General features: G+C 47.3%; 1 protein-coding gene across 1 annotated transcript in view; it reads right to left on the bottom strand.

Moving 5' to 3' along the window:
• Window positions 1-10,929, bottom strand: part of LOC126545759 (dorsal root ganglia homeobox protein-like) — a 55,886-nt gene extending 44,957 nt beyond the window's left edge. The window contains exon 1 of the mRNA XM_050193732.3: window positions 10,030-10,929. Within this exon, the coding sequence (XP_050049689.1) occupies window positions 10,030-10,132 (103 nt within the window). The 5' untranslated portion in view covers window positions 10,133-10,929. The remainder of the gene's footprint in view (window positions 1-10,029) is intronic.
• Window positions 10,930-12,957: the final 2,028 nt, after the last annotated feature.

Genomic DNA, 12,957 nt, shown 5'->3' with positions numbered 1-12,957 from the left:
TACTTACAAATGTTCGCTAAACAAAAACGGCGCTTTGCACAAACAGCGGTGAAAGCTTCGCTTAAACCGATTGATACTATTCGTGGGATGCGCATATTCTTTTAATGCGAAAGCCTTATGTGACCCATTACGAGAAAATCCGGCGTTGTCCTCGGCAGCGTGACCGAAAGATGGTACCAAAAATGGCCGACGGTGCGACGAGTAAAAACACATCAGAAATGCTCGGATGGATGTCATATTTGTAAGGCAGCTTCTGTACCCTCGTGCGCTTCTGCTGTTTTTCCGCCGACCTACCGCATAACTGCATGTGTGCTGTTAGCATAGGCCAATGACTACATATGGGGACCAGAGTCTAAACTGACAAGGTGACACGTACATAAAGAGAGGTATCAGTCAGTTGGGCGCAATTCAGGAAAAAAATGTGCTACGCGCTACGTATCAGCAGACTGCGCAGTTCGTAAACGCGAATAGCAAGTAAGGAGCCCCGGAAGCGTGGCACAATGCATCAGCGACCGCGGAAATTTTGGCATTTACACCACCACTACTAAAGCAGTAGTGGTAGTGGTCCCTTGACAGCTCTGCGCGTGCAAGCGAAGCCGAGCCCTGATTGTGTAGCGCTACATGACGGCTTAGATACCACGTGCAAAAGTGACACGTAACGTTAACGTAATGTTAGCCATGTGCTAAAAAATATTGGCGTAACGTTACGGTTTCAGCTGCTACGCAACCAAATGCGTGTCGAATCCGTTCGGCAGGCACAGATGACGTTTCACAGGGCCAGGCCGAGACCGAAACAGAAATCGGAAACAGCATGCTTCACCTCTATTACTGAAGCACTCACGTCGCCCGAGCACCGTCCACAAACGGAACTAAATGACAGCGCAGAAAACTTTGCGCAACACCGTTCGGGGATCGTACGTTTTACTTGCACCTATCGCGCTCAGGTCTCGCGCTCACTTTTATAGGATCACGCTATACCACATGTCGGATGCAAGTGTCATCATTTTCTCTATAATAAGCTGGAAAAATGAGAAAGCATATTAACCTCGAACTTGACGGCGTATGCCTCCAGGTTTACATGGGCCTGTCGCACGCATCGCCCTTTCGAAACACTCAGTCGCACATCCGCGCTTTCTTCTGTCACGTCGAAAACATGATTGCTTCGGTATAATTTATGTTCTTTCTCTTCGTTTGAGGCCCTAAAAATACTGCACTGCTAACTTTCTTGAAACCCATCCGTTTTATCACACTGTCACCATAGCGCACACGCATTTCTATGCAGTGCCGGCGTACCAGACGGAGAGACGGCAGTTCGTAACACGCAGGTGGAAACTGAAGCGGTCGTTCGTGGCGCTGGCGCACTGAATTGTTGCGCCACCTGTAGGTGTTGCACGTTCCCCATAGCACTTTCAAGCTCTATCTCTTCGCCTGCAGCCATTGCTCGTGAACAGGCGCGATCGAGACCCTTGTCATCGCTCTTTTTGTCGTGCATATGTGCAGGCACGTATACCCAGGATTTCTTTTCGGGGGGGGGGGGGGGGGCAATCCAAGGTAACTTTTCTATGCAAATGAGGGGGGGGGGGGTAGGAGGTACCTTTACTAGCACAAATGTCAATAATGCCCACCATTCGCCATAAAGACGCGTAAACCCGCAAAAGAGAATTGAAATGAGGTGTATCTCACAGGTACGCCCAGCGAGATACATCGCTCCTTGCACTTGGCAAACAAGGAGCCACATCAAATGGTCTCGTGCTTAAAAGAAGCACAGGAGGAACACTGCCAAGAACAAGTAAACAAGCGAAAGTGTAAAATAAAGATTTCTAGTAGCGCGTTTTTTAATTAGCTCTGGAAGAATTGTGGATAATATATATTTGCGGAACAATCACCGTTCTTTTGGATTTCTCGTTTGCTGCTCTATCAAGGGGCAAAACCGACTCGTATTGTTATTCGGAAAGTTCCGTAACATGCGTGGTCACCAGTCCCGTACAACCGCGTAGAGCGCATGACGCTGCGGTTGTAGACATAGTGCGCCCACCGCGGAAGGTTAGAAAAATTCTGATATTAGCACAGCAGAGAAGTGGCTACATCAAGCGGCTCGACTGATAACTGTAATAGCGCCATTCAAAACACACGGAATTATTCTCCACTTCCGGCGGCGTTTTGTCTACTTCCTTTTTAAATAAAAAGAAGTTGATCGATAAATATTTTCACAAACAACAGTTAAATTTGTTCATTTTTGCTTTTCCTTGCTGTTTTGCAGTTGCCTTGGCTCTCTACCTTTGTAGGTCGCTTAATTTCTCAACTCCTTGTGACTCTTGTTTCCAGCTGCCAATTTTGCACGAAAAGTTCTGCACAATTAGGGCAAAGCCAAACAAGGTAACGGGTGACAGTCATATTGCTTATGGGCTGAACGGTTATTGCAGGGTCTGATGATGGACGCTGTTTCGCATTATTTTATTTTCCACCTTATCTAGCCGATATCGCGGGTATATGGTTCCGAGGATCTGCCCGGGCCCCACGTACCCCGGCCCCCGCCCTGGGTACGTGCCTGCATATGTGGTTACCTCTATTTCGAGAGGCTGTATCCTGTGTCCAGGTTGCTGCGCTAACATTCGAAACTTTGTAGAGACAACGTAGAAAAAATTCAGAGCCATTCCACTCTGCGAAGGTGGATGACCAGCGGAGCTGTATATATGGTGATAAATATGTTTATAATAAATATATTGCTTGAAAGTAAGACCTATCACAATGAATTTCGTTTTTTATAACTTTTTGTTGTTTTATTAAATTGCATACTCGATGCCTCTTTTTTATTTTTAACCGTGTTTTGTTTGCTTTATTGGATGTATTATTTGGTCCCCAAGGTGACTATCACTTGATGATCGCTATGATATACGGCCAGTGGCTCTTTGGCGACACTGGAAACGTTCATTGGCCAATGTGAGGCCTATACAGGACCGACGACGCGTCGTGGGCACGCTGTTGTTTGTGTAACATTGTGCAACATTGAATGCCGAACCTTTCCAAGAGAAATGCCACGAACCACTTTCCGTCTGGCCGAGACACGTCTATGTTGAAATCACCCACAATTACGATGGGAGTGGAGTCGGTAGGGGTGGATCCAACCGAAGGTGCATGCGTCTGGCGTTTCGTTCACGACGGGGTCCTTCGTAGATGCGCTGTTCTTCCGCGGTCCTCACCGCACGCGGCCTTCCCATTGCACGGGTGGAAGGGAACTGCGATAAGGTTACGTGGTTTGCCTATAGAGCCCGTGAGGTCAAACCGCAATCCAAACTAAACAGTGTCTATTCCGGTTTTGCTTTTTTTACTACGATATTGTTTTATCACGATACGTTTTGACAGTTCTCGCGATTAAACGCAGCTGGGGCATACACGGCGATGCGCGTTTGCTTTATGCTTTAGCTCTTTGAGCTCTGGGGTGGACGCCATCTTTTTTGCATATGCGTATACGCACACAAACCGCCAGAACCTAGCGTACAGAAGCTCCGCAGTAAAACTTGGGCAATTTGTAGCATGTGAGACGCCTGCATGCTTTTAAGAACAAACTCGGTCATGCTCTCATATACCTCTATGCGACTCCATCTGAAAGTATTGTCAACGGCGCGAGTTAAGGCCCCTGAGCAAGCTCGTGCGCCTTAACTCACGCCGTTGACAATGTCAACTCGACGTGCTCTTGCATCAAAAGAGGCTTTTAAAAGTGACTGCATTACATGTGCCATAGATACAAGGTTAGTGCTTATAGAGCGTGTAAAATTCACGAAAAATGGCATTCGCAAGCGCAAAAAAAAAAAAAAAAGTAAAGTAGTGTGGTGAAAGCAAGCCGAACTTACAGTTATAGTAAATACCTGCAATACGGCCAACACCACGTAAAGTGCACTTTTTAGCTTTAGCATATAATATCGGCTTGCTAAATTGGCGAAGGTTCTATGCCGGATGCCAGAAACTTTCTTTTTCTTTTTGTTGCTCAGCTGCAATTTGTATGACGTGACAAAATGCATTTTATGTCACTTTCATCTTATATGGAGAACGTGGAAGTTAGCGAGCTCCCTGAAACGGAAACGCTTCGATTTTTATCAGTTTCCGGCAGCAGGATTCGCGAGTTTGCCGTAGGGTTGACGAACATTGTATAAGTGGTGCCTCGTGGAACTAGCCTTTGGCGAAAACATACTCCTTTAAAGCTATACTCAAAATCGACTATAAGATCCGCAAAGCCTTCCCTTTATGATTTACGTTAAAACCGCTGAGAAATTTAAAATTGAATTAGGGGGTTTTACGAGCCAAAACCACTTTCTGATTATGAAGCACGCCGTAGTGGAGGACTCTGGAAATTTCGACCACCTGGGGTTCGTTAACGTGCACCTAAATTAAGTACACGGATGTTTTCGCATTTCGCCCCCATCGAAATGCGGCCGCCGTGGCCGGGATTCGTTCCCGCGACCTCGTGCTCAGCAGCCCAACACCATAGAAATTGACCAACCACGGCGGGTCGCAGAGACATTTCAATGAGAACTGAGATCAAGCAGTGCCACGACACGTTTTATTCCAGAAATTTAACATCTAGCAGTTCTTCAAACTTCCTAAAAAAAGAAAAAAAAAACAAGACAGAGAGAGAGAAGAGAGAGAAACGGTGCAAATGGAAAAGTCTCCCAAGTGGGGTCCCGCAGCGGGAGCTTTTTCGGCAGTCTCTGGCGACTCGTTTGGATTCCTTGGTGGAGCCATCTGTCGAAAACTACTGGTGTGAACAGTGTGAAATGGAGTGCTCACCGCGAGAAATTTTGAGATGTCGAACTGTTCGCCCCACTAGCCGCACTTCGTGGTCGGCGTAGAAGAAAATGAAATAAATGAGAGAGAGAAAGAGAGAGAACCTGCTCATCGAAACATTCGCGAATAAAAAAAATGTCCCGAGAAAAATGTCTTGAACGGAAAAGACGACAATGTCCCTCAAAGATGACCCATGATGTCACCTTTTTCAGGAATGTCCGGTACCCTTTTGGCGACTGACTTGCTCGGTGAGCCAAGCATGGCATACAAAGTGGCATGTACCACGGCAATCGCCACGATGGCACCGAAGGACCACACAACAGCGGGCACGATGTCGGCGGCGTAGAGAAGAGGCATCGCCACCAATGTGGCCGCGACCAGCCTGTGGTTCTTGGTGAGCGCCATGCCTGGTGCCCCACACGACCGCAGTCTCGCCGCGGTGGTGTAGCTTGAACGCGGCGCACACGGCACTAATCGCTGCGATGCTCGCCACTAGTGCCATGATGGACACGACACAGCCCGCCAGGAGTGCGAAGAAGATGATGCCGTAGTTGCAGCGGAAGCGGTTCACGTTCGATTGGATCCGGTTGGTGATCTCCTGGGCCGACTTTGGAACGGAAAACTTGGTGGTGTCTGCGAAATCTTTCCACGGCTCTGCGCGGTTGAGCTGTTCGCCGAACCAGGACACCGCGGCGCGATGAAAGTCAATTCCTCCTGTATGGGAGTCGAGGAGAGATGCTTGCGCGCCTTTACGCGGAAGGTGGCAGGAGCATCGCCTGAAGACAACGAATTTGGGTTCAGGGACTCCTGGACTTCGCCTTGCTCAGGATTCATGTCTTCGAGGTATCTATAATGAGCCGCTGTATATGATGGCTGGATGGAAGCGATAGCTGTCCTCCTTGGTGGGCTCGCGAGCAGATTGACGTGGCTCAGAGCTGTTGTGTCACGCGTCACGTGTCGCGGCACATTCGATGATGGATTCTCGAAGACGAAGAAGAAACGCAATCCGATAGAGAAAGGAAGAGAAAGGGGATTCATTCTCTATCAATTTACTTGTGCTTAAGTTGCGCAATGTCTCCTGCGACCGTGATTGATTCTTTTTTTGTTATTGTTGTTGCCTATCACGCGTGTGGCTCCTACCCACGGTGGGGGATTGGCCAAGAAATGGGTGGATTATTCCAAATTAGTATCGAGCATAAATTGCCGAATATCTATGGTATTAGCATTGAATAGCGTAGAATTATCGGTTAAAATAAAACCAGGAAAGTCATGTCGAATGAGTAATAATTAATTTAGAAGTACAAAAAAATACAGAATTTAGCAGCGCATTCGTTTGGATTCTGTAAGAAATGTTCGGACAGCGAAGCAAGCATCCCTGTGACTGAATCCCAAAGTCGACGCCCCGAACGAAAGAATAGCAGGTTCTGTTAAGTCCAGGCCAATTCTTCAAAAAGGTATTTCCAACTATCTTTTTCTTGCCGCAGTAAAGCGGCGACAAGATAGAAGAAAGTCATGTATCGTCTCCTCCTCATTACAAAACGAGCAGAGGGGGGAGGGAGCCATACCCGACCTCTGCAAGTATAAATTAAGGGAAGGAATCCGGCAACGTAATTTGGTGAGAGAGACCTCAAGCATCTTTGTGTTACAGGATTCGCTACGCCAGGGAATCGCCAGGTGCTTGTAATCTGGAGAAGCAGTCACAACTGATTCTTTAATGCGATTAGTATTTTAGGATGCATCACGCACTTTCCGGAATGTTCGTCGCTAACCGTTATACCGCCGATTTGCATGAGTCATTGGGTATAGTCGATGGGTAGTCTGATGGGTGGAGAATCGGGCTGCTGTGATGAGCGAAGCGGATTCGAAACCACTTGGGTCACTGAGTATGCGACACTGGGTGTGTCCCACTGAGTGTGTACCGCACTTTAATGACCCTCTTTGGCGCCATCTTAGGGTCGCTGAGCATGTGCCGCGGTTCAATGAACACTTCAACACCTACTTGGCACATTGGGTGTGTTCCTCTGGGTATGTGCTGCTCTTCAAATGAGAAAAATAAATTCTTTGAAACTTCTCCCGTGCTGGGCGGAATCGAACCCGCGTCACTGATATTGAGACAGTCTTGTCTGAACATAAACCATTTTCACCGGCTAGTTCGCTCCCTATAAATAGATGGCGCTTGCGCCGAACCTAGTCGACCTAGTCTAGTGAGCCTAAATGCAGCTTGTATTTAGGCTCCCTAACCTAGTAATTTCTTGGCTCGAAACGCCTTCGCGGTTGGCGTGTTCCGAGAGGGGTGGAATGCAAAAGCGCACTAGTGACTTAGATTTAGGTGCATGTTAATGACAGGATGGTAAAAATGAATCCGGAGCCCTAGTACAACCCCGTCCCTGATAACCTACTGCGCAGTTTGGGGTTGCTGAACCCTTTGTTGCGTTGGCTCTGTCATAAGACCTTGCAGCGCGGAGGAGGCCTTCAAGCATCAGGGAACGTACGAGCAACGCAAATGGTCATGTTTTCAACGACGCAGACTTCTACGTATGGCATTCTATGCTATAGTAGTGTCGTTAGGGAATATAGTTGGTCCGACGCACCTGCGTAATCGTGTGTGTATATATATATATCGTACCAAATGTCTCATAGCATATACTACATTGTTCATCGATTGAAGCGCGCTGACGCAAAGTGCTCATCGCTGTGTATGTCTGTGCGTGTGTTCTCGTTTGCTAATTTTCCCACGTAATTTCTGTATATCCAATCACATCAAATAAATAATCGTTCTACCCGCCGTGGTTGTTTAATTGCTGTGGTGTTGGGCTGCTAAGCACGAGGTCACGGTATCAAATGGGCGAAATGCGAAAACACCTGTGTACTTAGATTTTGGTGCACATTAAAGAACCCCAGGTGGTCCAAATTTCCCAAGTCCCCCACTACAGCGTGCCTCACAATCAGATCGTGGTTTCGGCGCGTAAAACCCCATTAAAAATAATAGTTGTTCTGTTTACTGCGCTATGCTGATCACACAAAGGACAAAATACATGAAACTTGCACACATGTGTGACACTCAGTGCAGCTTACACTTGTTGGGAGTACAAAGCGAGGAGCGAAAAATGTCGGCTCTCTGACGATTCAGGGCATTCGAAGTTAGTTAAAAGAGCAATCGCCTTCTCAAGCATGAACCAAGCTATCAGACATTCATGTGACCATAGGGTCAACATTAGTATGCAGTGGCAGGTCACGAAGCTTAAGGACAGTGGTTATCCTACCACACTTATAACGTCCATTGCCGAACATGTTTTTAGAGGCTTAGTCAACAAAAAGAAGGCAGCTACACAGGACAATGAGCACAAGAGGTAAGTAACCGTGATTCCTTACATGCGTAAGCTATTACATGACCTCAAAAAGATTGGCGAAAGACACGATGCGAAAGTATTTTTTTTCAGCTCCTTTAAAGATGAAATGTATATGCCAAAAATTAAATAACGCTACAGAAAAATTTGCCAGAAACAAATGCAAAATAAAGCACGCAAACATGTATTAGGAACGTGTAGACAACCTTGTCTACAAGAACCCTTTCACATGTGCAAAATGATACATAGGGCAGACAGGTCACTGTGTTAATATCAGGTTAAGAGAGCATATGTACGCGACAGAAATGCTCCTGTCACCAGAACATTTGACGGCACACTGGGCACGATGCGGCGGCAAGCATGTCTTCATCGAAATTAACGCTTTCGCTTGCTGTAGCTCTAAAAAGCACCTGGAATTTGGGAAGCTTATTTCATGCTAAAAAATTACTCGGGAAACTACGTTAGCACACCTTCTGTGGCGCTGGCAGAAACATCTTTTAAATTCATGGACGAACATTCAATCAGGTGTACTTAAATGACATTTATTTTGGTCTTTCATTTCATGTTTTGCATTAGCTTTTTGTCCCCTTGTCTTGTAGTATATATCTGAGATGTGCCAGCGAATAATAAACAGTAGAAAGTTTGCGCACGTGTGTGCCAATTTCGCTTATTTTATCCTGTTTGTGGACAGTATAGCGAAGTAAACAGAACGATGTCATACCATCTAGTCCCAGTCGAAGCCTTATTCAAATAAGTCAATCGATCGACAAATAATTGTGCCGCATATAAACACAAAAGTGAGCCTTCTTAGCATATTTTTAGTGGTGTAGCGGATAAAAAGTGGGGCAAGGCTTTTTTAGCGCTTTTATGTTACCAACCTTCAGAATACCTTGTGTTTCGACTGTAGAGTGCTGGAACTTCAAACTAGCTGCGTCTCTCTGCTCAGTGTTGAAGTATACTTGCGCAACGTGAATGGACGTTGCACACCAGGTACGGATTGCTATCTGGCAGGTATCTGTAATTCAAATGTGACGTAGTAGTGTGTACCGTACTGCGCTACGTCGTTTTATTGAATATCCTTGCCAGAATGGTACCAGAAGCGGCCGTACACAATCGGCAAGAGGCAGTGTCTATTGGACTTGCAGAGAAAGAGACGTCGGCTATATTGGCCACAGAATATGTTAGCTTGGCCGCAGGCCTGGCATGCTATTCTAGATAAATGGTCAGGATTGACGCGACATGTACACAGACATTGAAAGTGCACAAATAATGGGAACACATATGCACACACTCAAATCTGTATGCAGTCTCATAAGAAAACCTAGTTTCTTTTTTTTTATCGTATAGTATAACGGTGGTTGGTAGGCAGATTCTGTGGTGTTCAGGAAAAAGATGACACTTTGGTGAAAGAAGTCGGGTAACCTGAGCGAAGCCTCTGAAGCTTTGCCGGTAATTGGGTTATTTTTCACTGACACTGAGAGGAGTATAGTAGAAATTAGGAGGCGCGTGACAACTAATCACAATCCCAGCTCACGCTGTTGATTCTTGTTATACTTGCCCAATAAACATGATCTTTATGCCCTTTTATGTCCTGGATAAGTTCTGCGGCAATCGGAGAGGCGCGAGGGAGCTGGCCACTCCTCAGCCCTTCAGTGCCTACTAATTCACGTTGTTTTCTATAAATACTCGAGGAGGACCGGCGAACTTGCGTCGAACGCGCCTTTCACGGAGCGCTTGATCGGCCTTGACAAAACAGAGCGCTGCCCAGACGCCAACCGGACTAATAAAGTGCGGATGGCAGACCGCCGTTCTCATCTCGGACAAGCGCGCGATGCCTGTATGCCACACAGCGCGAGTTGCCCCAGTCAGCGAGCAAGTGACTCTCGGGCTGAGCGCTCACCTGTGGACCTGGCGCGCTGTGCGCTGGCTGCGGCGGGCGCCTGGTCGAGCAGGCGCTGCACGGAGAAGCCCTGCGCCGAGGCGGCCTGGTGCTCGGGTCCCATGGAGGCGCTCTGGCCCACGGCGGCCCAGCGCCAAGGCGGCCCCGCCCGCTTCCGCGACACGGCCGGCCACGGAGGAGGGGCCTGTCCGGGCGCCGCCGCCAGCACGGCGCCCCCTCGGCCGGGGCGCGGGCTCGGGGGCGCCTATGGTACCGCGCCTCCTCCTTCCGAGGGCCCCCGCGACGCAACCCTTGGAGGAACACTTCTGCAGCGCTTAGACGTCCCCCCTCACACACACACACACACACACACACACACACACACACACACCGCGGCACCCTGGCGAAACGAGTGCTGCAGGGCCGTCCCTTGACCGTACCACTTCACGTGACACGGTTTAGTGGCATGCAGTAAATTTAGCCTCTAAACTGTCGCCGTTTTAACGGTGCATTTAATCGCCTTTTTGTTTTTTAGAACCGCTAGATGTGCGGTTCCGCTTCGTCCGGGCAGAGATGTACGCCTCAATACTCCATATGGGCATACTCATTATTGTTAAACTGGCGAGTGATCAAACTTCCGGCACAGCCATAAGAGCTGTGCGGCCTTATGTAGAGCTGCTGCCCTAATGCCTGCAGTTGACTCCCACTAAGTTCACGGTTCAGGTAGGACCTTCCATTTTGCAAAATGGTGCCATCGTATGCGACCGTTTCACGGATGCCACTTTCGTAAGGGCTGCTCAGCCACTTTCACAGCGTTGCCGTCGTTTGGTGTAGCAGGCAGAATGCCCCCTGAAAACTTATGAATTTATTAATTTCACGAACACAAAAAAATATATATTCTGTCGTTCTCGCTTCTTCGTTTTAGCAAAAAATAAGCCAAAGTGCATACAGCGAAGACAAAAAGCTTTGTCACTATTGTATGTTCTCCTCATTTCTATGATGTCATGAAGAAATACTGGAGCAAAGAAGGCTCAGACTCAGAAATCTTTTACATGCTGAAGTCACTTACAGAACAAAGCAGTTAATAGCCCCACGACGACCCTGAACCAACGACGACTATTTTACGGCGACGACAGCGATGACGACGACAACAGCATGATGGCGACACTTTAAGCTCTGACACCTAAGACAGCTTCTGTTTGAGAGGAATTTTGAATATGACTGCCACGCCTCACTTGGCTTTGATTTCGCCCATTTTTACCAATCCATTCTGATTACGCTAACTACTTTACGACATTTAAATTTTGTAGATTTAATTTGTAGGTATTTGCGTCTATCTGTCTCTCTATGTCAAATATTATATTCGTCTCTCTTTTTATGAGAATGAGAACGGCTTTAAACGTGAACTGACTGTGACTTTACGAACGCTCATATTTCCGGAACGATTTGGGCAGCAACGATAGTCACGCACCCTTGCATGAAGAAAGCGAACTAACTTCCGATGCCTCTGTAGTCTTTGTTCGGAGTATACATTAACACAAGTTAGTTGTTTCGAGCAAAAAGTTTCGTTTCATACATTTTCAAGGAATCAGCTGCACCGAAGGGCCGCGGGCCGGGATTGGACCGGGCCTGGACCGGGCCTGGACCAAATGTCTTCGCATTTGGACTGACCTGCGACATGGTGGACTTCAGCCTGAGAAGGACATACGCAGGTTGTTCAGATGGCGCCGGAAATTTTTGCTATAAGTAATACTGAGCAAAACACTACGAGTTTGACTTCACGTAATATGGCGTTAGCAATACTTGCCAATACTTGGCACGTCGGGAAGTATATGCGATTTTTTTTATGGACTTGTAACACTTATTATATAGCGCACAGTAGGAGGATGAGGAAATAAAGAGAGAAGGCAGGGACGTTAACCACAAATGCGTCTGGTTGGCTACGTTGCTCTGGGTGCCAAGAAAGAGGGAATAGAAAGATAAAATAGAGAGAGGGAGGGGACCTGCAAGCCGCTTCAAATATACTATATATATGCGAAATATCTTTCAGGACGAAATGTATAGCGGGGTCAGTGTCTTGTGAGTTGTCGCAGACAAACGAACATGGCCCACCACAGAGTTTGTGGTCTATAACGAACGGCAGCTTTCGGACACACAAATGTGTCGGTTACACGGAGAGCCTCTTGCACATGCACCGCCACCGCACCACTAAACATATCATAACTACGCTCATGGTGGAAAGCTTTGTAAAGATAGAGCAAGACAAGAATATGAATGGAAGCTTCTTGCGGTCGAACCGGTCAATGGTCCCGCTTACTCCAGCTCTCTTCTACTTACGAAAGAAAAAAAAGGGGGGAGGGGAGAGGGGAGAGGGATGGTGCATCAGACAAAACCTAAATTAAACTCTGGGCTTTTAGGCGCCAAAACCACGATCTGGTTTTGAGGCACGCCGTAGTGGGGCACTCTGTATTAATTTTGACCACCTGGGGTTCTTTAACGTGCACGGGACACGGTCGTTTTTGCTTCTCGCCCCCACGAAATGCGGCCGCCGCGGCCGCGATTTGATCCAGCGACTTGTGCTTTGCGGCGCAACAGCATAGCCACGAAGCCACCATAGTGTATGCGACAAAACTTGCTGTATTTATGTGTTCTAACACGATTTCAGATTGACCATGTAGAAAGTTCTTGAACGTGGAACTGGTGGAAATTTAGCGTAGAGTGCAGTACTGGTCCAGAGCCTAATTAACCGTGGCAATTACAAAGTGTGTCTTGCTGATTGCAGTATTTTCAGAACACACAATTTCATGCTCGTGATTCGTCGAATGGGGTAATCATGGATTGTTCTTCGACTTCTAGGAGGCACGTGACAACGTTGAGGACAAGCTTACCATTAAGACAAATAGTAGTGAGTTTCCACTTCCACATTTAAGAAAGTTATTTTGACTGGAA

The sequence above is a fragment of the Dermacentor andersoni genome, chromosome 1, assembly GCF_023375885.2.
Source record: "Dermacentor andersoni chromosome 1, qqDerAnde1_hic_scaffold, whole genome shotgun sequence".
NCBI lineage: Eukaryota > Metazoa > Arthropoda > Arachnida > Ixodida > Ixodidae > Dermacentor > Dermacentor andersoni.
The sequence above is the reverse complement of the archived record's forward strand: the minus strand, read 5'-3'. Positions and strand labels throughout refer to the sequence as shown.